At 44.1% G+C, this 26,106-nt stretch overlaps 1 protein-coding gene across 1 annotated transcript in view; it reads right to left on the reverse strand.

The window, feature by feature from the left end:
* Positions 1-356: 356 nt before the first annotated feature.
* The window catches only part of WDR17 (WD repeat domain 17), a 148,783-nt gene continuing 123,033 nt past the window's right edge, over positions 357-26,106 (reverse strand). The window contains 7 exon segments of the mRNA XM_075347191.1: positions 357-1,240; positions 4,183-4,366; positions 6,197-6,295; positions 11,340-11,441; positions 18,480-18,582; positions 18,914-19,055; positions 21,735-21,846. Of these exon segments, the coding sequence (XP_075203306.1) occupies positions 1,121-1,240; positions 4,183-4,366; positions 6,197-6,295; positions 11,340-11,441; positions 18,480-18,582; positions 18,914-19,055; positions 21,735-21,846 (862 nt within the window). The 3' untranslated portion in view covers positions 357-1,120.

The following is a 26,106-nucleotide window of genomic DNA, read 5'->3' on the forward strand; positions in this document are numbered from 1 at the left end:
TAACGGATCCATTTTCCATAGACTTCAATGTTAAAAAATGGATCCAGTTGAAATTGTTTGATTTTTTTGACAGACAAAAAAGATGTGTCTGCACAACTTTTTTGTGAATGGATTGCTGCTGGATCTATTCTAACGGAAGATTACTGGACATGTGAACTTTGTGGACAATACTTCACCATGTGAACTAAGCCTAAGGTGTAGGGAATTTTAAGATTTATATGGTCTTTTATCTTACCACAGTGACAGGCTTCACAGATTCCTTCTGTCTGGTTAGAGAGGTGATAGCAGAATAACCACTCCTGTATTTCCATTCCATGGAGTCACTAGAAGGCTGGACGGGCAGCGATCTTTCTGATGTCGCCCTTTTACACATAGGACCAAGCAGTAAAACATTTTGATCTCCAACTTCAAAAGAAAGCTGCACCTCAAATTATGCCCCTAGATCCTTGTATCACTTGAAAGCTAAGATTTTAGGCAGCAATCATGAAGCATAAAGCGTAGAGGGACTAATGGCGGCTGATAGGGACAAGTTTTATTCGGCTGGAGCCAGGCTCCTATAATGATGAGGGAAAATGCCACCATTTCCAGCACCTTCAGCCATGGCGTACTTTATAAGCTTTATTCTGTAAATAGAACATCTGTATAAACCAAGGAAACATCTATGATAAAATGTGACAACCAGTGGTGAACTACACAGTAAAGGTACAGTACAAATCCGTGTGCTAAATCTTTACATTACTTATAAATGGTAGTAAATGTCACAGTTTCATTTCCTGGCCACGTACAGCACTGGAATATCCATTGAGCAGCTTATACCGAGGTGTCTGAACAAAAGCTAGTTAGTGTTACTCCACATATACAGTACATATGGGGAATGTCCTGTGCACAGTAGGACAGAGCGTGGTGGTCTTTGGCTAGCCAAATATTCTTCATTTTCTTCTATGTTCATAGATTTGACTTCACCATTACCAAACACAAACGTAAAGCAGCTGCGTCAGAATGACGTCTGAGAGAAGGGTTATCATCCCGTCACCGCTGCTTACTCTTCGCCCCTTCTGTCTTTGGGTGTTTACTTGTGAGAAGCATCTTTATCCTCCACACATCACAAATCCATCCACACTCAGAAAGGGTTTAATCGTATTCCGGTCCCTAAAGGTGAGAACGGGTTAACCTTCGCCCACATTAATGCATCGTTCAGTGAAATAGCTGATTTCCCATCTTCCAGAAAGAACACGGGACCCTGCGTGAGAAAAGAAAAAATGATCACTGTAAACCCAGATATAATATGGAACACACTGATGAGTATTCTTTATACAGATCTGTATACCGCGCTAATCGCAGGACCCCAAAAGTCATTGCTTCGTGAGGTGTACAATGCAGAAGCAACACTTACTAACGTCACAACAGTTGTAAGTTCTGTATTATATGAAAACATACATATAAGAAAATGTATTCAATGATTACATCAATTATTTGCCACCAAGTATCTGCTCAGTCACAACATGTCTGATAACAAGCCTAGGCCTTGTGCAGACTGTGTATGAGTCTTGATGTCTATCTGTACTGCAAGGCTTTGACGTATGTTGCTTTAAAGTCATACAGTGACTTATGTTGCCCAGTAAATCCAATTGTATAAAAACAGTTTCCAAGTGGCATACTTTTTTTTTTTTTTTTTTTTTTTTTTGCATTGGTCCACTTTAAAGGGACTGTATGTGCACTCTGCTGCGGCTTCTTATATAATAGAAAAAAATATATATCAATATATATTTGCCCTAGTTTTTGTTTTTTTTAACAGCCTTCAGCTCGATCTTGAGCCATGGAGACTTGATGGATGAGTGCTCTGTAGGAAGATCGAACTTGTCTAGATAGGTCCACCAGGGTCTTCTCTGCCATTATCTTGATAGTATCCAGCCATCGGGTTGCCAGTCTTCCTCTTCGCCTTGTTCCTTCTATTCTTTCAATCATGATGTCCTTCTCCAGTGATTGCTCTCTTTGTGTGATGTGGCAAAGTAGGCGTAGGCAAGTTGGAGCTTGGTGATCCTTGCTTCGAGTGACACGTCTGACTTGATTTGTTCTTAAATTGATTTGTTTATTTGTCTTGCCATCCATGGTATTGATAACATCCTTCTACAGCACCACATTTCGAAAATGTTCATTATTCTTCTGTCTTGTTCCTGCATCGTCCACGTTTCGCATCCATATCTGACTACACAAAAGAACAGACTATGTACAAGCCGTGTCTTCATTACCAGTGAAAGGTTCCTCGATTTGAGGACCTTGTCCAGTGACTACATTGTTGATTTGCCCATAGCTATTCTCCTATTGACTTCCGGTGTCATACCTGGCAGTAGTCAATATCTTTGTCTTCTTTGTATTAAGTAAGAATCCCATGTTTGAGCTTTCCATCTTGACACTCTGTAATAATTCCTTCATTCCATCTATGCTTCTTGCTATCAATGTTGTATCCTCTGCGTATTTAAGATTGTTGATGATTCGTCCAGCAATTTTGATTCCTTTTTCGTCAAGTCCAGCCTTCCTGAAATAGCTTCTGTATATAAATTGAAGAGAAATGGTGACAGGATGCAGCATTTTTGAAGTCTCGCTCTACTTTGAACCGTGCCATTTCACCTTGTTTCACTCAGACTGTTGCTTTTTGGTGGATGTAAAGGTTCCTGATGAGGCTGATCAGATGGTTTGGCACACCCATAACCTTCATAGTATACCAAAGTTTCTGGTGATTAGTCAAGGGCTTTGCTGTAGTCGATGAAGCAAAAATAGAGCTTCTTGTTCTATTCTTTGGCCTTTTCCATCAACCATCTAATGTTAGTTAGTAATTACATCTCTTGTTCCTCTGCCTTTTCTGAATCCTGCTTGTTCCTCTGGCAGTTTTGTCAAAGTAAGGCTGTAGCCGTCTTTGTAGGATATTAAGTAGTATTTTGCTGGCATCAGGAATGAGCGCCCTAGTTCGATAGTTTCCAGTCCACAGCCAGTAGCATCTCCCTTCTTTGGAGGAGAAATAAAGACTGCCTTATACTTGTCCTATAGAGGCCAAAAATACATTCTTTTGGCCTCTGTCAGGATACATTTAAGATATACGCCTAATACAGGGATCTATGCAGGGAGCGCTAATTGAAAGTACTTTGTAAAGGATTAAATGAAGCTTCACACGTATGGGTACATTCAAGTTTTCTCTCTATATGTAAAACGAACAGCATTTGGTCCAACGGTTAGCCTGTGTGTTAGTCCACAAGGGTTATTCTTTACACAGACCTCAGTTAAAAATTGAGCATGGGCTGGTCTGGTCTATAGTAGTGAATGTATATATTGGGCAGCTCCTGCGCTCGTCCACTTTGCCTAGCAAGTCATATTCAAAATTTAAGAATAAGACTAGCCCTAAAAATGGACCGGCCCAATGTAAGTAGTCTTTGATCAGTGGTTGCATTCATTCTTTATTTTCAACAGTATGGACTACTCGATAACCAGACATCACATTAAAGCATTCTTCCACTATCACTAGACTACAGTATAATAATTTTTCTATATCACAGTATTCCATGTTTTTGCTGATAACCTGCAGCACGGACTACCTGACGTCTACTCAGCCGGGTACACTAATCTGTGCATTGTCCTTCTTCTGTTAGGCTACTGACATCAGTGAGTGTCATTGGATTATATAGCGTTCACTCCCATACTGAAGAAGGAAGCTAAGAGTGACAAGGAGGACGCTGCTTAGTTTAGTGTAGTCTAAACTAGACTTCTGGTAGTCAGTGCCGTGGGTTATCAGCAAAAACGTGTAATAGCATGATATAGGAAAATGAACATACTACAGTCTTTTTTTCAACCTATGTAACTATGTAACCTCTTTCTTGTGAAGGTGGAGGTATGCTGAAACCGAAAATCCTGTGAGCAAAAATTAAATTGTGCGTATTATAGTGCAGTCTTCAGTAGAAGAATGGACACTATCTGTCTGCACAATTCTTTGCTTCCTCTTGCCAGGACATCTCCAAATTTATAGCTTTGGGTTCCCTGGGCATAGACTGGAGAAGAAAATAAATGATTGACTCTCAGTGTGAGGGTCTTGTTACTACATAATGAATCACTAATGTGAATAGAAGCCATGTAATACATGTGATATGTTTGGGTGCCTGTAGCTTTCCCTTACAGCACGAACATGTAACCCACCTGTATTCGTAATCCTGTTAAGCAAGACACATGGACATCAGAATGACTAGGTAGATTGGATCCTGTGACATAGTCTGGTCCAGTCAGGCCTTTTATAGGTTCCTCCTTTATTTTCTCCACTATACTTGAATATATTTTTCTTTGCATTTCTGTAGGAGGGGTGTATGGAAGATCATCGCCGGACCTTAAAAAGTGTAAAAACTATAAGCAGTGCCCAAAAAGTTGGACAAAACATACAATTTATATTAAACTATATTCTAATATGTCAAGTCTATATACCAAATACGATTGCTATGTCCTAGTAAGATATGGTAATAATAGGGTGACTACACGAAAGAGACCACAATGGGAGATGAATACACAGATATTGTGACAATGTTTTCTTTTCACGTATTAAAGGGGTTGTCCACCACTTAGACATCCCTTTCTCATTCCCATTTTTGCCCCATAAAATAACAATGCCTATACTCCCCTCTGGTGTCTGTGCGGTTCCAGCAAACTGGCGTTCATGGGGCCCACATGCGAGCCCCGTGACCAGTCAACACCGGCTCCAGTATCCCCGCTTATGTACAGTTAAGTAACTAACAGGAAGTGAGTGGCAGCCACAGTGCTCACTTCCTGTTAAGTACTTAAGGGGGCTTTACACACAACGACATATCTAACGATATGTCGTCGGGGTCACGGAATTCGTGACGCACATCCGGCGTCGTTAGCGACGTCGTTGCGTGTAACAGCTCTGAGCGAGTGTTAACGATCAAAAATACTCACCTAATCGTTGATCGTTGACACGTCGTTCATTTTCAAAATCTCGTTGGTCGTTGTGGACGTAGGTGGATCGTCGATCCTGAGGCAGCACACATCGCTACGTGTGACACCTCGGGAATGACGAACAACAACTTACCTGCGTCCTCCGGCAACGAGGTGGGCGTGTCGATAATGCGGCTGTTCTCCGCCCCTCCGCTTCTATTGGACGCCTGCCATGTGACGTAGCTGTGACGCGGCACGAACCGCCCAGTTAGAAAAGAGCCGGTTTGCCGGCCATAGCAACGTCGCTGGGAAGGTAAGTCTGTGTGACGGGGCCTAGCGATATTGTGCGCCACGGGCAGCAATTTGCCCGTGACGCACAAACGACGGGGCGGGTGCTTTCACGAGCAATATCGCTAGCGATGTTGCTGCGTGTAAAGCAGCCTTTAAGCGTCCGAAGACGGGGGAAAGAAGCTGGCATAGATTGGTATCGGGGCACACGAGATCCAACAACACTGGAACCACTCCGGCACCAGAGGTGAGTATAGGCTTTGTTATTTTTATAGGGGTGCACGTGGGAAATGAGAAGGGGTTGTCTAAGTAGTGGGCTGCCCCTTTAAAAGGAAACACAGCAGATTTTTTCTATTTAATTCTTGGAGTAGCATGATGTAGGGACAGAGACCCTGATTCCAGTTACTTTATGGGATACTATTTGTAATTTTTATAATATCAACGTTTTATCAGCAGGAGATTATCACTAGAGGACTAGTTATCTCCTGCCATGCAATTCTTCTGCTCTATGTAACCCCACTCCCACCACTTATTGACCGCTTTCTGCCTAGGCACAGTGTAAACAGAAAGCTTATACAGAGGTTATATAGCGCTCAGCATTCAGAGAACTGATAGATCTGCAGCAGAGAAAACTGTGATTTTATAAAAACTGCAGCAAGCAACACAGTAATTGTCACATCACTGGAATCAGGGTCTCTGCCCCTACGTCATGCTGCACTCAGATTTATATAGCAAAAACCTGGTGACACATACCTTTTATTCTAAAATTGTGAAAGTTACATACAACTGCAGTCACTTGAAGAGAAGGTCAGGTATCCCAAATACTGTACTACAACTCAGACAGAATGGAAACCATAGGAAACAAAATACAAATTTACCCATAGTCACCCTAGCCCCATATCCTGCCCAAAATAAACCCAGCATATTTCTCTATAATGAGAGTTAAATGATAAAATGTCTCCTGAAGGTCGGACCTTACTTGCTGGTGGACACTGTACATGCTCTCCATGCATCTAACTCCACCGAGAGCTGCTCAATCTGCAAAGGAACAGACACTTCCCGACGTTTTAGAAGCTGACTGCAAAGTATTACAAAGAGGAAAGTGAGGTTATGTCTTCTGCACAGACAGGTAATTTGCTTATACAATCAGAGTCATATAATGCTGCACAAGGCGATGTACAGTAGATAGTGAGCCCAGGTAGTCAGGAAATGATGAGTGGGCAATGGAATATGTGGGTGCTCTTTGAGTCAAATTCTTATTTACAAATTGTCCATTAGGGCAGAAACCCTATCTTTAGGGAATGTTAATAACATTTTTTTTTTATTAATTAAATTTAATATCCATAATGAGTTCTAATAAACACAAAAAGTGGATATATATTATTAGTTCTAGTATACAGATACTGTCATATTAATTGGGTCAAAGTATTATTTGACTAATACTATAGCCATATTATTCATTAAGTGGTAAGTATCCCTGACTCCATTACTGGTGCAGTGATATAAGGAAGCCTATATATTATATATATATATATATATATATATATATATATATTATATATATATATACACCGTAATTTTTCGGACTATAAGACGCACTTTTTTCCCCCCAAATGTTGGGGGAAAGTGGGGGGTGCATCTTATGGTCTGAATATAGGGGTGCGGGGAATGAGGGTGCTGCGGTGGAGCGGGTCATCGGGGGCACGAGCAGGCTGCAGAAGCGCCTGCCGTGACCACATGGGCCCGCTCATTCCATATGCACGCCCATCCTCCCGCTCATCTCTCAGCGCTGAAGCCGGCGCTACAGGTGGGTGGGGTGATAGGCGGGGACGCGCGCATAGTAGACAGCCAGCTCGTGTGATCACCCCTGGCAATTACAGCCTGGAGTGATCATGCTCGGCTGTATTCACTGCCCCCCCCGCGCATCATCATCAGCGCAGGGTGCAGTGAATCAATGTACTCACCGTTCCCCTGCAGCATCACGATCTCCTCCTGTCTGCCGGCCGCGGCTGTATGGAAACTAGCGGTGCACACAGCGATGACGTCATCGCTGTGCGCACATATCCACACAGTCGCGCCGGCAGACAGGAGGACATCGCGATGCTGCAGGGATCGTGGCCGGCTCAACATAGCGCTGCCGGCAGACAGAGGAGGAGCGACGCTGCGTGGAGCGAGGAAAGGGGAGTGTAAACGTTTATTTATTTATTTTTTTTGTGTGCCACAGGATGCAGGACATAGCAGGATGATGGGGTTATATGAGCAGGATGATGGGGGTATATGAGCAGGATGATGGGGGTATATGAGCAGGATGATGGGGGTATATGAGCAGATGATGGGGGTATATAAACAGGATGATGGGGGTATATGAGCAGGATGATGGGGGTATGAGCAGATGATGGGGGTATATAAGCAGGATAATGGGAGTATATAAGCAGGATAATGGGGGTATATGAGCAGGATGATGGGGGTATATGAGCAGATGATGGGGGTATATAAACAGGATGATGGGGGTATATGAGCATGATGATGGGGGTATATGAGCAGGATGATGGGGTCTATGAGCAGGATAATGGGGGTATATGACCAGGATAATGGGGGTATATGAGCAGGATGATAGCGTATATGAGCAGGATGATGGCGTATATAGCAGGATGATGGCGTATATAGCAGGATGGGAGCACAAACCAGGATGGCAGTATATAGCAAGATGGGGCTATACCAGGATGAGGGACATATATATACACAAGGCAGGAGGATCATTACCAGGCTGGGGTACCTTAGTAGAGAATTTGGGGACATTACTCCCATAATAGTGTCAGCAGCAAATCCTCGCCCCATAACAATGTTTTATGACCACATTGTTTGCTTAAAATTTTATTTTCCTATTTTCCTTCTCTAAAACCAGGGTGCGTCTTATGGTCCGGTGCGTCTTATAGTCCAAAAAAATACGGTGTGTGTGTATATATATATATATATATATATATATATATATATGTAAATATATAGCCCCATATGCAGCTAAATTATCACTCATAGCTTTTCCAACATGTTTCACCTAGATAGGCGTCATCAGGGGAATTACGCCATTATAGCCTCATTCCACTGATGACGCCTTTTTAGGTGAAACATCATGGGGAGGCTATGAGTGAAATTTTAACTGCATATGTGGCTATATATTTACCCTAATATAGGTTTCCTTATATCATGGGTTGCAGTGATAGAATCAAGGATACTTAGCTCTCAACAAATAATTTTACCTGATTAATAGGACAGTATCTGGCTGTTATTTGAGCCACAATACGTATACCTACACACGCACCACTCATAGAGGTATGCTCTGGGTGTGGGGATGCCTTTTTTATTTCTATATCTGGGCTCTGTGATAGGAGCTTCACACATAACTGGAAGGAACACTACAGTCCTATGGATTTCAGTGGAGACTCTTTAGCCGGCGACTGAGATCCAAAGATGTCTGAGCTACAACACAAAGGGGCAGGATGCTGAGGGCTTCTTCATGCTAAAGATGAATGGGATTTAATCACACATTATAAGGATGTTCCAAAGTATACTTTTATTAAAATATTTTACATGACAATTTTAAAGTAGTAGTACCCTTCCGCCCACATCCCCAGTACAATAGTGATTTTTTTTATCTAAATAGATCTATATTTTTGGCATAATTCTAAAATATATCATGCACTGTATGGAGATATGGTCATATAGTTGATTCAAATAACTCTGGTTGCAGCCACCTGGGGGAGCATACTACTAATCTAGGGAGAACATAATGTTGCGCTCACTCGGAAAAAAACAAGTCGGGTAGCGAAACGTACGTCGGGGAAAGGACGGCAGCAGCATTTTGACATACTTATGCGGGAGTCACACGGTACGATTTATCGCATGAGCGATCGTAGCGGCCCCCATCGTTTGTGCGTCACGGGCAAATCGCTGCCCGTGTCGCACAAAGTCGTTAAACCGCCGTCACACGTACTTACCTGCTGAGCGACCTCGCTGTGGGCGGCGAACATCCTCTTCCTGAAGGGGGAGGGATGTTCGGCGTCACAGCGACATCACACAGCAGCCGCCCAATAGAAGCGGAGGGGTGGAGATGAGTGGGACGTAAACATCCCGCCCACCTCCTTCCTTCCGCATAGCCGGCGGGTGCCGTGGGACGCAGGTAAGCTGCGTTCATCGTTCCCGGGGTGTCACACAGAGCGATGTGTGCTGCCCCAGGTACGATGAACAACCAGCGCCATGAAAAATAAACAATTTTTTAAAAATAAGCGACGTGTACACGACTCACGATTTGTGACCGATTCAGAGTCGCTCGGAGGTGTTACACGAAACGACGTTGCAAACTATGCCGGATGTGCGTCACGAAAACCGTGACCCTGACAATGCATCGCACGATAGATCGTCTTGAGTGACGCCCGCATAACACCCAGGTAATTTATCGCTTAAAGGGTGCTTTACATGCTGCGACATCGCTAGCGATCTCGTTAGCGATGTGACACGCCAGATCGCAGATCGCTATAAAAAGGACCTATGTGCGATCTCGGCAGATCGCATCTGCGATCTGGAGTGTCACATCGCTAATGAGATCGCTAGCCTGTAAAGCACCCTTAAGAGCTGTGGTTAACGGTCTCAATGTTTATGTGATTCCGTGCAGTCAGCCGAGGCGGACACCACGTGTCTATAGACACATGGTTGATTAACGTAGAGCACGTTATCAATGCAGCTTGTGTTGTAGTGGATCCATCTTTGTATGAGATTAGCACTGCAATCACAGCTCTTTAAGCCACTGGGTGGTAGCACATAATTAATTTATGGTGACCAATTGAGTGCATTTACATCCCTTTTTTGGGTCATATATTACCAGTATAATGTTTGGTTATGTTTCATATGGGATATGTGCAATTTGATGCACTTAGACACTTTCTATTTATAATCCTTATGGTTTAGCATGGCTATTCATCACAAACATATCGGGTAATGATATATTGAGGCACAGATCACTTTTATGTCCTATTTTTGGACTTCATTATGTGCAATATTATGATGCTGCTTTGTCCATGATTTTTTGCTGCATTTATCTCTTTTATGTATTAGTGTGTGGTTTGATTTTGATTTTTGTCTCTAATAAAAATGTATTAATTAATTATTTCTGACTTTTGTACTCCTGCAAAAAAATATATATTGATTTTTTTCCTGTTGATATTTCTCTGCGTGATATAGTAAAACATGTAATGGCACACAGATCTGCTCTCCTCATTGAGTTCAATGTTAAAGGGGTAGGGAAGTAAAGCAAAACTATGTGACATTACAAACACCTCTGCAGCGGAATCTCTCATCCCAGCCTATCAGCTCTGCTATGTATTACTTACACTCACCCCACACTGACTGCTGTGGGATGAGAGCTACAAGTGCAGAGATGTTTGTAATGACATACAGCTCTGCTTTACTCTTTTCCATTTGTAATCACAGTAGATACAGTCGGTGGGGCGAGCAGAGCTGTGTGTCATCACGTCTCACACAGGAGAAAGCCTGTTCTAAGCTTCTCTGAAAGCGTATTCTTTTTTTTCCTGCAAGATGCCTTCTGCTTTTGGTTGGTTAATGTCATAATTGAAAAAACTCAACGCCCTCTGAAATGAATATCTGCTAATGCCCTAATAGTTGAAAGAGAAATTAGAAGCTGAACTTTGCAAGCTAATATCTTCTAAATAAAGACAAGAAATAAAAAAAAATAATAATATACAAAAAAAACCCCAACAAAGTACATGCTTTATTCAGCTTTGCAGCAACTATTCCATGGTGTGGCCAGCTTAAACTCAAACTGTTGAAAGGTCCTCTGTAACAACCTTTCAGGCCTCTTCCATTGTTCTTTTTACCAGAAAGTGATTGAGAATGGTATTTTTAATTAAGATGCCTTCCTCACATTGCACAGCATGACTTGTGTAACTCCATGTGCCCCTCCGGCATGTGAATGGTGCAGCATGTTTTTCTACAAGCCTTATCATTGTCCTCACACTGGATTTTAGACAGACAGTTAATGGTTTCTACGCCAGATTGTGTTTATGTTCCATGTTGTTATTATGTGTCTTTTTTGTGCCACTATTTCTTACCTGGTATATTCATAAAGTGCAGGAACAATGCTTGTATAGTGCCTTCTAATAGCTAGTAATGCCCCGATGTATCCACAAAGGATGAGCAGCTCATTACGGACCCTGTGGGGCAAAATGCAAGAAATATTCACAGAACACAATATACTGGGACCCTTTATAACATGAAAGGAGGGGATAACTGTCTATCCATTACTTTGTTTTATACCTGATTTATCTTGGCTCACCCCATGTCAGTTTTAGTAACGATAATTTGTAATTCCCACCAAAAATGTCAATTTGAAATAATCTTTTCAGTAGGAATAAGTGAGAAAACAAACTGTGCAGTTCCCCAGCTATTCCTCCTGGAAACACATGTACCTGCAATCTGACAGCCGGTACTAATTGGGCAGCTTCAGACTGTGGTGGGACACGGCACAATGCTAATGTACTCATATATTTTTATGCTTAAGAAAACAGTGGCCTACTGACTTACCATATTTTTCGCTTTATAAGACGCACCTGATTATAAGACGCACCCCCAAATTTGGTGAAGGAATAGAGAATTTTTTTAATAAATTGGGTCCGTCTTATAATGCCAGTGTCCGTCTAACAAATCGTATAGGGTATATGTCCCTCATAGCCCCCCATCCTAAAATTAGCCCCCTTAACCTGGATATGGCCACCTTATATTGAATATAGCCCCCTTGTGCTGGCACACGTCCCCTATGGCTGCACACACGCCCCCCCCCCTGTGGCTGCACACACGGCCTCCCCTGTGGCTGCACACACGGCCCCCCTGTGGCTGCACACACAGCCCCCCTGTGGCTGCACACACGCCCCCCCTGTGGCTGCACATACGCCCCCCCCTGTGGCTGCACACACGGCCCCCCCCTGTGACTGCACACACGCCCCCCCCCGTGGCTGCACACACGGCCCCCCCTGTGGCTACACACACGGCCCCCCCTGTGGCTGCACACACGGCCCCCCTGTGGCTGCACACACGGCCCCCCTGTGGCTGCACACACGGCCCCCCCTGTGGCTGCACACACGGCCCCCCCTGTGGCTGCACACATGGCCCCCCCTGTGGCTGCACACACGGCCCCCCCCTGTGGCTGACACACACGGCTCCCCCTGTGGCTGTACACACGGCCCCCCTGTGGCTGCACACACGGCCCCCCTGTGGCTGCACACATGGCCCCCCTGTGGCTGCACACATGGCCCCCCTGTAGCTGCACACACAGCCCCCCTGTGGCTGCACACATGGCCCCCCTGTGGCTGCACACACAGTCCCCCCTGTGGCTGCACACCCGGCCCCCCCTGTGGCTGCACACCCGGCCCCCCCTGTGGCTGACACACACGGCCCCCCCTGTGGCTGCACACACGGCCCCCCCTGTGGCTGCACACACGGCCCCCCCTGTGGCTGCACACATGTCCCCCCCCCTGTGGCTGCACACACGGCCCCCCTGTGGCTGCACACTTGCTGCTGCTTTTAGTAAAATAAACTCTTTCCTTACCTTCTCCAGCACTGTCCTGTCTCGTGACTCCCTCCTCGGGGTTGAGCTCCGGCCTCCTGCATTTCCTGGTTCTCGGCCGGTCATGTGATCGGCACGGCAGAGTGATATCATCTCTGCTTGCATGATCACAGCGGCAGTAGGAGACCGGGGGATCAGCGCTGGAGGAGGTGAGTAAAGTGTTTTATTTTACTATGGGCAGCAGTATGGGGGCCATAGCTAACACAGGGGGGGCATGTGCGATCATGTGCAGATATAATATGCGCGCTGCCCCAGCCCATCGCCGTAGTGCAGTTTCAGCACCATGGTGATGGACAGCGGCTGTGCATATTATATGAGCGGGAGCAGGAGATCAAACGCTGCCGCTCGCAGCTGTCACCTGCCCCCAGCACCGCTCAAGAGCTGCCACCACCTCCCCTGGACTCTGTAGTGTGTGTGTGTGTGTATATATATATATATATATATATATATATATATATATATATATATATACATCCCCCCCCGTATATTCGGATTATAAGACGCACCCCCTACTTTCCCCCAAAATTTGGGGGAACAAAAGTGCGTCTTATAAAGCAAAAAATACGGTAGTTCCCTCTAGATTACTGAAATCAGTTATTGATCTGTACACATAGCATCTTCAACATGATTTTTATATTCGGATTGGTTGCTAAGTTGATCAGTTGATTTTGCCTTAACTTCTATTAGGATTCAGGCTGTAAAAGCCATTTGTCAAGAATAAAACCCTACAGTGGCAAGTGACAATACTAATGGGCCTTAAAGAGGTTGTCCACTACTTTTCCATTGATGGCCTATGCTTAGGATATGTCATTAAAGTCTGATTGGCCGGGGTCAAACACCCGGCGCCCCCGCCGATCAGCTGCTCTCGGTACCAGTGGCGGCAGCAGGCAGCCAGAAATGCTCTGTTCCATAGATACTCAGTCTTCTGATAGCGGCGGTGGCCTGGTACTGCATATCCGACTCCTATTGATTTAAATGGGAGGTGAATGTGCAGTACCAGGCCACAGCCACTATCAGAAAATGAAGCAGCTCCAGAAGTGAGCATTTTCGACTGCCTGCTGCCACCGCTGGCAACAAGAACAGCTGATCGGCTGGGGCACCAGGTGTTGGACCCCAGCTGATCAAACATTGATGTCCTATCCTAAGGGGTACTTTGCACGTTGCGACATCGCTACTGCGATATCGTCGTGTTCAAATCGAAAGTGACGCACATCCGACGCCGGTAACGATGTCGCAGCGTGTAAAGCCTAGGAGAGAAGATGAACGAGCGTGAAACAGTCCAAAATCGGTGATCTGTGTCACGTCGTTCATTTTCATAATGTCGGTGCGTCCGCAGGTACGATGTTGTTTGTCGCTCCTGCGGCTCCACACATCGCTGTGTGTGAAGCCACAGGAGCGACAAACATCTCCTTACCTGCGCCCGGCGTCCACCGGCAATGCGGAAGGGAGAAGGTGGGCGGGATGTTTACATCCCGCTCATCTCCACCCCTCAGCTGCTATTGGCCGGCCGCTTAGTGACGTCGCGGTGACGCCGAATGCACCTCCCCCTTGAAGGAGGGATTCTTCGGCAGTCACAGTGACGTCACCGACCAGGTATGTGTGTGTGAAGCTGCCGTAGCAATTATGTTCGCTACGGCAGCTCGCACTACATATTGCATGTGCGACGGCGGCTATCGCGCTTGGCATCGCTAGTATCGGCTAGCGATGTCGCAGCGTGCAAAGTACCCCTAAGGATAGGTCATCAATGTAAAACTAGTGGACAACCCCTTTAAACATAATAGATGCCAGACTCTCTCACATACTCCATCTGTCGTCCTTATAAGCCAGTTTCTATTCTCTGACAGAGATCTCAAACACGCAGCCCGCATGCGGCCATTAAGGCTGCTTCTTGCAGCCCGCAGACCCCGTAAAGATGGCGGCCAGTGCAGGGGCCGCAGCCGCCAGTGCTTTATTTCAGTTGACCATTTTGCCGGTGCTGTACACATTCACGTTCTCGTTGCAGAACTCAATAACAGCCACCCACCAATCAGATGCAACCACCTGCTGCGTATGACCTCAGCTGCTTGCCTGTGATTGGCCAGTGGCTGTTATGCAGCAAGAACTTGGCTCTGCGCACGCCGGCTAAACGTTCAGCGGTGACAGCGGCTGCGATCATTACCAGGTCCAAGAGCCGCCGCCGAGGAAACAGAGGACAGGTGAGAGGAATGTTTTGGTGTATGTGTTTCTGTTACTAGCTGAGGCTGCACAGGGATGTGTGTGTGTTCCTAACTGAGGCTGCACAGAGTGTGTGTGTGTGTGTGTGTGTGTTGCTAGCTGAGGTTGAACAGAGTGTGAGTGTGTGTGTGTGTGTGTGTGTGTGTTGCTAGCTGAGGCTGAACAGTGTGTGTGTGTGTGTGTTCAGCCTCAGCTAGAAACAGAGTGTGTGTGTGTGTGTGTGTGTGTATGTGTGTTGCTAGCTGAGGCTGCACAGGGTGGGTGTGTGTTGCTAGCTGAGGCTCAAAAGAGTGTGTGTGTCAGGATAGAACATTACTATTACAAGAAGGGGTCCTACATGGGGCACATTACTACAAGAAGGGGTCCTGCATGGGGCACATTAATACAGGAAGGGGTCCTGCATGGGGCACATTTCTACTGGATGGAAATAAGGATGGGCACATTACTACAAGGGGACAAGGATGGGTAAATAACTACAAAATGGGGAACAGAATGGGGCACATCACTACAAGCTGTTGGCCAAAATTACTGTGTGGTGCTAATTGTAAAACTGTATTACTTAAAAAAAGGGGGTAAAATGTAAAAGTGTGTGTGTATTTATGTATGTATGTATATATATATATATATATATATATATATATATTATATATATATATATATATATATATATAATATACACAGTGCTCGCCAAAAGTATTGGCACCCCTGCAATTCTGTCAGATAATACTCAGTTTCTTCTTGAAAATGATTGCAATCACAAATTCTTTGGTATTATTATCTTCATTTAATATGTGTTCAATGAAAAAAATTGCCATAAAGCCAAATTGGATATAATTCCGCACCAACATAAAAAAGGGGGTGGACAAAAGTAGTTGCACTGTTTGAAAAATCATGTGATGCATCTCTATTTGTGTAATTACCAGCACCTGTAACTTACCTGTGGCACCTAACAGGTGTTGGCAATAACTAAATCACACTTGCAGCCAGTTGACATGGATTAAAGTTGACTCAACCTCTGTCCTGTGTCCTTGTGTGTACCACATTGAGCATGGAGAAAAGAAAGAAGATCAAAGAACTGTCTGAGGACTTGAGAATCCAAAGTGTGAGGAAGCATGAGCAATCTCAAGGCTACAAGTCCATCTCCAAAGACCTGAAAGCTCCTGTGTCTACGGTGCGCAGTGTCATCAAGAAGTTTAAAGCCCATGGCACTGTGGCTAACCTCCCTAGATGTGGAAGGAAAAGAAAAATTGACGAGAGATTTCAAAGCAAGATTGTGCGGATGGTAGATAAAGAACCTCGATTAACATCCAAACAAGTTCAAGCTGCCCTGCAGTCCGAGGGTACAACAGTGTCAACCCGTACTATCAGTCGGCGTCTGAATGAAAAGGGACTGTATGGTAAGATACCCAGGAAGACCCCACTTCTTACTCCGAGACATAAAAAAGCCAGGCTGGAGTTTGCCAAAACTTACCTGAGAAAGCCTAAAACGTTTTGGAAGAATGTTCTCTGCTCAGATGAGACAAAAGTAGAGCTTTTTGGGAAAAGCCATCAACATAGTTTACAAGAAAAGAAAAGAGGCATTCAAAGAAAAGAACACGGTCCCTACAGTCAAACATGGCGGAGGTTCTCTGATGTTATGAGGTGGCTTTGCTGCCTCTGGACTGCTTGACCGTGTGCATGGCATTATGAAGTCTGAAGACTATCAACAAATTTTGCAACATAATGTAGGACCCAGTGTGAGAAAGCTGTCTCCCTCAGAGGTCATGGATCTTCCAGCAGGACAATGACCCAAAACACACTTCAAAAAGCACTAGAAAATGGTTTGAGAGAAAGCACTGGAGACTACTAAAGTGGCCAGCAATGAGTCCAGACCTGAATCCCATAGAACACCTGTGGAGAGATCTCAAAATGGCAGTTTGGAGAAGGCACCCATCAAATCTCAGGGACAGGAGCATTTTGCCAAAGAGGAATGGTCTAAAATTCCAGGAGAGCATTGTAAGAAACTCATCAATGGTTACCGGAAGCGGTTGTTCGCAGTTATTTTGGCTAAAGGTTGTGCAACCAAGTATTAGGCTAAGGGGTACTTTGCACACTATGACATCGCAAGCCGATGCTTGCGATGCCGAGCGCGATAGTCCCCGCCCCCGTCGCAGCTGCGATCTCTTGTGATAGTTGCCGTAGCGAACATTATCGCTACGGCAGCTTCACATGGACTTACCTGCCCTGCGACGTCGCTCTGGCCGGCGACCCGCCTCCTTAAGGGGGCGAGTCGTGCGGCGTCACAGCGACGTCCCACGGCAGGCGGCCAATAGAAGCGGAGGGGCGGAGATGAGCGGGACGTACACATCCCGCCCACCTCCTTCCTTCCGCATAGCCGGCGTGAGCTGCAGGACGCAGGTAAGAGATGTTCCTCGCTCCTGCGGCTTCACACACAGCGATGTGTGCTGCCGCAGGAACGAGGAACAACATCGTAACATCGGTCCTTCCGAAATTATGGAAATGACTGACACTACACCGATAGTACGATTTCGACGCTTTTGCGCTCGTTAATCGTATCAAAAACGATTTACACACTCAGATATCGACAGCGACGCCGGATGTGCGTCACTTTCGATTTGACCCCACCGACATCGCACCTGCGATGTCGTAGTGTGCAAAGTACCCCTAAGGGTGCCAATACTTTTGTCTGGCCCATTTTAGAAGTTTTGTGTGAAATGATTGATCAATGATTTGATTTTTGTTTCACTCTCTTTTGTGTTTTTTCATTGCAAGCAAAATAAATGAAGTTAATAACCAAAGAATTTGTGATTGCAATCATTTTCAAGAAGAAACTGAGTATTATCTGACAGAATTGCATGGGTGCCAATACTCTTGTACTCTTGGCCAGCACTGTATCTCTCTCTCTCTCTCTCTCTCTCTCTCTCTCTCTCTCTCTCTCTCTCTCTCTCTCTCTCTCTCTCTCTCTCTCTCTCTCTATATATATATATATATATATATATATATATATATATATATATATATATATATATACATATATATATATATATATATATAATATATATATATAAAACCGTGATCCAAGGGTGTATAGAAAGAAAAAAATGGTATCACTAACAATGTCGCTTTGTCCTGAAAAGAATGCGGCCCCTCAAATCATTTTTTTTCTGTATGTGGCCCATACACCGAGCCAAGTTTGAGACCCTTGCTCTATGAGAATAAAAAGTATTGGCAATCTGAGATCGGACATACCGGATCATCTGTCGGAGAAACGGCAGGAAGCTGCCAAACATATTAAACTGTATATTGTTGGGTCTGGCCAGTGCCAGTCTAATATGTATGGGGGTCTAAATGCAATAGGTAACAGAAAAGCAGCCATTTGTTTCAGAGGTGTACAGGCAGGACAACGAATACTCACTCACTACATTTATGTAGTACTAATCTCTCCGTCCTAATGTAACTGAGAAGATCAAGAATTGGACATATGGAATCCAAGGTCCAGTCACAAGTGCTGATTTGTTCTGTAGAAAATGGAGTAAATACACCGATCAGTTAGTGCAGAAATGCTCCTTTCATCCAACACAAATTTCAAGTAGAGGGAAACATCTTTACACCTCGACATGCAGAAAAACTGTATAAAATTCCCAGGTAATGCCCCTAATAACAGTGTCCTAATGGTCATGGTTAATACAGCCTAAAATACTACCAAAAATGAGTCCTATTCCTGCGTCTTCCCCAGATGCCCTTCACTACATGAGAGCACACATTGACAAATAGTTCTATTTTTTGCACCAGAAACAGCCATAACATCTACTGATACTAGTTAATACCATAGTATCAGTTATCCAGTACCTTTTACATAATCGATCCCAGCGGGCAGGGCCTTTTCGGGTTCTGAACTTAGCAGATAATATTTAACTGCTTGAAACACGTCTCCATCTCCTTGACAGTTCTCGGCAAGTTGGGCACATTCTTCCGTACTAGGTAGGTTACACTGTGAATACACACACAAGCCGTACACAGCAGTGAATATGAATAGTACTGGAGAAAGGCTCCAATGAGCAGAGCCAAAATGTCGCATATGATGGTGGCCTCATAAAGGGGGTATCCAAGATCATAAGAAAGGCTGCAGTTACTGTAATAACACATGCGTCACATAATGTACTGTTTGTCAAATTTAACTTATGTTCTCCAACTGCAGAGACAGAAATGTGGCCGATCCTACTTGGCTAATTTGGGGAAAGGAAAACGACATCTCTCATGATAACCTGTAGCTTTGAAAGTCCGTCCTACGCCTGCATCCCAATTTACATTAATGTCCCTTGACTCCTCTTCCGCTTTACTGATATTACTATGCAAATACTGTAGAAACTAAACTAATTACTCCAGGTAGAAGGTGCAATCCCACCTAACATTGTGCACAATATCCCATGGCCCATTTTAAAAGTCAAAAGTGACCCTTTAACGAGTCTTGTCACATGACTTCGGATTTATGCCAAGTCAGAACCTCAATTTGCAGACACAGTGTTTTGGAGGTGATTTCCCCTCATCAGTGCAAAGTGTGAGCTCTGATCTGGTTATATGAGAGGCTAAAGGCTGCTTTACACGTGTCGATATGACGTGCAATCGCATTTGCCCCGCCCCCATCGTTTGTGCGGTACGGGCAATTTGTTGTCCGTGGCGCACAAAGTCAGTAACCCCCGTCACACGTACTTACCTCCCAAACGACCTCGCTGTGGGCGGCGAACATCCACTTCTTGAAGGGGGAGGGACGTTCGGCGTCACAGCGACGTCACACTGCCGCCGGCCAATAGAAGCGGAAGGGCGGAGATGAGCGGGACGTAAACATCCCGCCCACCTCCTTCCTTCCGCATTGCCAGCGGCTGCAGGTAAGCTGCAGTTCATCGTTCCCGGGGTGTCACACGGAGCGACGTGTACTGCCTCGGGAACGATGAACAACCGGAGCACAGAAGGACGTTCGATTTTTTTGAAAATGAGCGATGTGTCAACGAGCAACGATAAGGTGAGTATTTTTGCTCGTTCACAGTCGCTCATTTGTGTTACTCGCTACGATATGTCAAATGAGGCCGGATGTGTGCTAACGACGTGACCCAGACGACATATCGTTTGATATATCGTAGCGTGTAAAGCCCGCTTAAGACAGGGTTTAAGGGGAAAGCTTTTCTCCTTGCGAACACTGACACACCAATCCAGCATGCCAATGGTGAGGAGACTTTAAGCCGCAATGCTCCTCTGGGAAATATGCAAATTGTTTCTTCAGGGAGGAAGAAGACAAATTCTAGTGCCACCTATTGGAAGTAACAATCCTAAAAGTCAAAAGTGGCCCTTTAATGAGTCTTGTATTCACTAAACAGAAGAGACATCAGGAATAAAATGTGAAAATTCACATCAAAGTGGCTTGTGGTGACATGACACAGATTCTGAGTGACGGTTCTGCCCATATTAGAAATGCACAGTATATTAGTATATTTATTATCTGTGTACATGTGTTGATAACAATATACTTTGGAAAGGCTGAATAACCACATTAAAGGGAATCTGTCACCCTTTTGAGCTTTTTGAGTTATTAATATGGGCAGATATATTGTATACAGCTGGATGATGGCTTGTTCAATAAAAATCACCTTTTACAGCTGTTATCTTTCAGGCTATGGCTAGGCTTAATAAGGAGGCGGGTCGCCGGCCAGAGCAACGTCCCAGGCCAGGACAGGTGAGTCCATGTGAAGCTGCCGTAGCGATAATGTTCGCTATGGCAGCTATCACAAGGAAATCGCAGCTGCAACGGGGGCGGGGACTATTGTGCTTGGCATCGCAGCATCAGCTTGCGATGTCGCAGCGTGCAAAGTACCCCTAAAGGTGAATTCCCCACTTCCTTACTTCCCGCCTGCAGACAAACACTTATGGTTTCCTAAGTTTCATAAGTCAGTGCAAGGGAGAGACGACAGGCAGAATGTGTAGGCGCAGGATTTACGCCTGTGCACCTCACGTCACAGGGACACTAAGGATGAGAAATCTTGTATAATGCATACCGGAAGCAATCTTATCTTACAGGCAGCGTATGCCCGTAGCCTGGAAAATCAAAGCTATAACAGATAATTTATACTGAACAATCCATCACCCAGGAGGCACACAGGTATGACTAATTTCAGCTGAATACAACCTGTCTACCCATATTAATAACTCAAAAAGCTCCGGGGCTCACGTGAAGTTGTTACATCACGTGATCGCTGCGGCTGCTCAGTGCTGGCTTCAATCTCTCCTCATTTGAACAAATCAGACATCCGGAGGAATTGAGAGCTGCTGCTCGCACACTCCCTCCGGATGTCAATACCATCAGAAGGAGGGGAGAGTGAAAAGGCTGCTGAATGGGTGCAGGGATCGTGTGACATAATGTCATGAAAGCCCCAGGAGAACCAATGCCGACACCGCTGGCACAGCACCAGCACAGAAGGAGAGTATGAGTGGTATTATTTTACTGGGGAAAACATTGAGAAGGGAATACCCAAGTAACGGACAGCCCCTTTACCTTTTAGAATTGCAATGCCCAGTGAGATGGCCTAAATCATATATAGACATAGTGATTGCCTGCATGCAGTAAGTCGCATTCATGAAATACTTATCAGATAATATCAGGCAGGATTCTGGAACGTACTTTGCTATGTAGGTCATTAATCTCTGCACTGCAGCCTGGGTAAAACGTGCACAGCTTGACTAGGAAGAGATCATTGTCAGGTATCATTCTGAGGAGATCTGTCGCCAGGTCCCTGTAATATAAACATTCTGCTCACATAGGTGTTATCAGCCGAGCATTAGCCACCACCGCTATATACAGATGGCTGCTGAGATATACCCCACAGCTATGCTGCACATTAATTGTCAATTGTTTATCCTTTCCTGCAATATATTGACTGTATGCTCTGTTACTGGGTGTATAACGGGTATAAACATTGATATATTTACTGATCATCTAATGGATCACGGCAAGGACAAGTGAAGCAATTTTCCTTTTTTTTAACAACATTATGCAAACCTACTGTATACATTCAGATCTGTTTGACACGGATGTCTGGTATATACAGTCATATGAAAAAGTTTGGGCACCCCTATTAATGTTAACCTTTTTTCTTTATAACAATTTGCGGTTTTTGCAACAGCTATTTCAGTTTCATATGTCTAATAACTGATGGACTGAGTAATATTTCTGGATTGAAATGAGGTTTATTGTACTAATAGAAAATGTGCAATCCGCATTTAAACAAAATTTGACCGGTGCAAAAGTATGGGCACCTCAACATAAAAGTGACATTAATATTTTGTAGATCCTCCTTTTGCAAAAATAACAGCCCCTAGTTGCTTCCTGTAGCTTTTAATGAGTTCCTGGATTCTAGATGAAGGTATATTTGACCATTCCTGTTTACAAAACAATTCCAGTTCAGTTAAGTTTGATGGACGCCGAGCATGGACAGCACGCTTCAAATCATCCCACAGATGTTCAATGATATTCAGGTCTGGGGACTGGGATGGCCATTCCAGAACATTGTAATTGTTCCTCTGCATGAATGCCTGAGTAGATTTGGAGCGGTGTTTTGGATCATTGTCTTGCTGGAATATCCATCCCCTGCGTAACTTCAACTTCGTCACTGATTCTTGCACATTATTGTCAAGAATCTGCTGATACTGAGTTGAATCCATGCGACCCTCAACGAAAACGATATCTGACCTGGAAAGAACTAAGAAACTCTAAAGCAGATATAGCATGCCTACAAGAGGTGAAATTCACTAGAGACGACCATCCAAAATTCGTTAATAAAAACTTTCCACACATTCTCTCCTCACTAAGTGTTGGAAAAAGAGCAGGAGTAATGATATTGGTTAAAGATACAGTGTCCTTTAAGCTTCTTACTGAGAACAAAGACAAGGAAGGTAGGTATATTGTCATTACCTGTTTAGTAAATAATCATCCCTGCACTATAGTTAATGTGTATGCTCCCAACCACGCCCAAATTGGCTTTCTGGATAAACTATTCGAGTTGGTCCAGGAGGTCAAACAAGGCGATCTTAAGGTCCAGTCACACTAAGCAACTTACCAGCGATCCCAACAACGATAGGGATCGCTGGTAAGTTGCTAGGAGGTTGCTGGTGAGCTGTCACACTGCGACGCTCCAGCGATCCCACCAGCAACCTGACCTGGCAGGGATCGCTGGAGCGTGGCTACACGAGTTGCTGGTGAGCTCACCAGCAACCAGTGACCAGCCCCCAGTCTCCTAGTTACAGCACACATCAGGTTAATTAACCAGATGTGTGCTGCAGCTAAATGTGCACAGAGCAGGGAGCAGCGCACAATGCTTAGCGCTGGCTCCTTGCTCTCCTAGTTACAGCACACATCGGGTTAATTGCCTGATGTGTGCTGCAGCTAAATGTGCACAGAGCAGGGAGCAGCGCACACTGCTTAGTGCTGGCTCCTTGCTCTCCTAGTTACAGCACACATCGGGTTAATTACCTGATGTGTGCTGCAGCTACATGTGCACAGAGCTGGAGCCGGCAGCACAGGCAGTGAGAGCGGAGGAGGCTGGTATCAAAGGTAAATATCGGGTAACCAAGGACAGGGCTTCTTGGTTACCCGATGTTTACATTAGTTACCAGCCTCAGCAGAAGCTGGCTCCCTGCTCACTGCACATTAGTTGTTGCTGTCTCGCTGTCACACACAGCGATCTGTGCTTCACAGCGGGACAGCAACAACTAAAAAATGGCCCAGGACATTCAGCAACAACCAACGACCTCACAGCAGGGGCCAGGTTGTTGCTGGATGTCACACACAGCAACATCGCTAGCAACTTCACAAAAGTTGTTCGTTACCAGCGATGTTGCTAGCGATGTTGTTTAGTGTGACAGGGCCTTTATACTCTTGGGTGATTTCAATCTTGTCCCAGACAATGAACTTGATTCAACAGCTCAGGCAAGACACAAGAAGCACTGTCTGAAACATTGGTTACAAAGACAGGAACTTCTTGATGCCTTTAGATGTATAAACTCTACATCAAAAGAATTCACGTATTATTCTGACATCTACAACACATTTTCCCGGATTGACCTAATACTAACGGACTCATTCACAATCTCTAAAATAAAAAAAATTGAAATTTTACCCAAAACTTTTTCGGATCATTCGCCAATAATATGCGTTGTATGCCTCAATACTCTCTCTTCAAACAATTTTTTATGGAAATGTAACTCTTTCCTCTTAAACTCCCCAACATATAAAAAAGACATTGAAAAGTCAATTAAATTATATTTTGATGAAAATTCCACTGAAAATATGTGCCCTTTTGTAATATGGAATGCTCATAAAGCGGTAATTCGCGGGAGCCTCATCCAATTATCCTCGCAGCATAAAAAACGTCAAAGGGAAAAAGTTACAGCAATACAAAATATGATCAGACAGAAGGAAGAAGCTCAACAAAAACTTGTCTCTCCATCCACAACAATCCACAGGGAAATCTTAACTCTTAGAGCTGAATTAAAATCTGAACTATTGAAAGATTTTGAACAATATTCCCACAATATGCATTTCAATTTTTACACCTCTATCAATAAACCCAGTAGACTGATGGCGCAAAGAGTCAAACAAGCCAGAATCCGGAAAAGGATTCATAAAGTTGCAAAACCCGACAGCTCCTTTGCATATCATCCAAAGGAAATTGCTGAAACTTTCGCCAACTATTACATCAAACTATATAACCTAAAAAATGACCCATCAATTTCCCAACCAGATGACACGACCATTAATAGTTTCCTAGACAGAATTCAACTTCCCAAAATTTCCAAACAACAACTAGACACTCTTAACTCCCCATTTACGGATACAGAAATTATTAGAACAATATCAAACTTAAAATCCAAAAAATCACCGGGGCCAGATGGGTTTACCAATGACTACTATAAAGCTTTTCAACATGTTCTATCCCCCTATCTGGTCAATATTTTTAATAAAGCCGCTGACACAGGAACATTTCCTAAAGAAATGTTAGAAGCTACAATTATTATAATCCCAAAATCGAAGGGAAATGAAGACCTCGTAAGCAACTACAGGCCTATATCCTTGATAAATACTGATGTAAAAATCTATGCCAAGTTGATCGCGGACAGGTTAAAAAAAATACTTCCTGATATTGTCAATAATGACCAGATGGGATTCGTGGAAAACCGACAAACTTCTGATGGTACAAGGAGAGTAATAAATCTAGTCTCTCATATCAACAATAGAAAAATCCCTTCTCTGCTGTTGGCATTGGATGCAGAGAAGGCTTTTGATCGAATCAATTGGAAATATTTGGAATTGGCTTTATTTAAATTTGGATTCGACAAAAAAATTGTTAAAACCATTTTGGCCCTCTATTCTAATCCCACTGCAAAAATATACACCAATAATCACTTATCAAAGCCCTTCCCAATTACAAATGGTACTAGACAAGGATGCCCCCTTTCTCCCCTCCTTTTCGTTCTGGCTATAGAACCCCTTGCAGAGTTAATCAGAAACAATTCCAACATTTTAGGTATAAAAACAAGTAACCGCCATCATAAAATTGGACTTTTTGCGGATGACATTATTCTTTCCCTCTCAGACCCCCTAAACTCTATCATAGAAGCCCAAAAAATTCTGAATGACTATTCAAAGGCTTCCTATTATAAATTAAACAACAATAAATCTAAACTTCTTCCCTTTTTCCTTAAAACTAGTACTATTAGTCTCATTAAAAAAGTTTCCTCTTTTACTTGGGAAGAAAACTCATTTGCCTATTTAGGGATCAAAATTACCAATAACCTGGATTCTTTAGTGGAAACAAATATGGAGGACCTAATTAAGATTACTCAAAGAAAGATTACAGAAATGCCCAAGAACAATATAAGTTGGTTGGGAAAAATTATGGCATACAAAATGATTATATTACCTAAGATTTTATACTACTTTAGAACGATACCCCTCTTAATCCCATTAAATTATCTATACAAACTACAAAGTCACT

Source organism: Anomaloglossus baeobatrachus, chromosome 1, assembly GCF_048569485.1.
Source record: "Anomaloglossus baeobatrachus isolate aAnoBae1 chromosome 1, aAnoBae1.hap1, whole genome shotgun sequence".
In the NCBI taxonomy this organism is placed as follows: Eukaryota; Metazoa; Chordata; class Amphibia; order Anura; family Aromobatidae; genus Anomaloglossus; species Anomaloglossus baeobatrachus.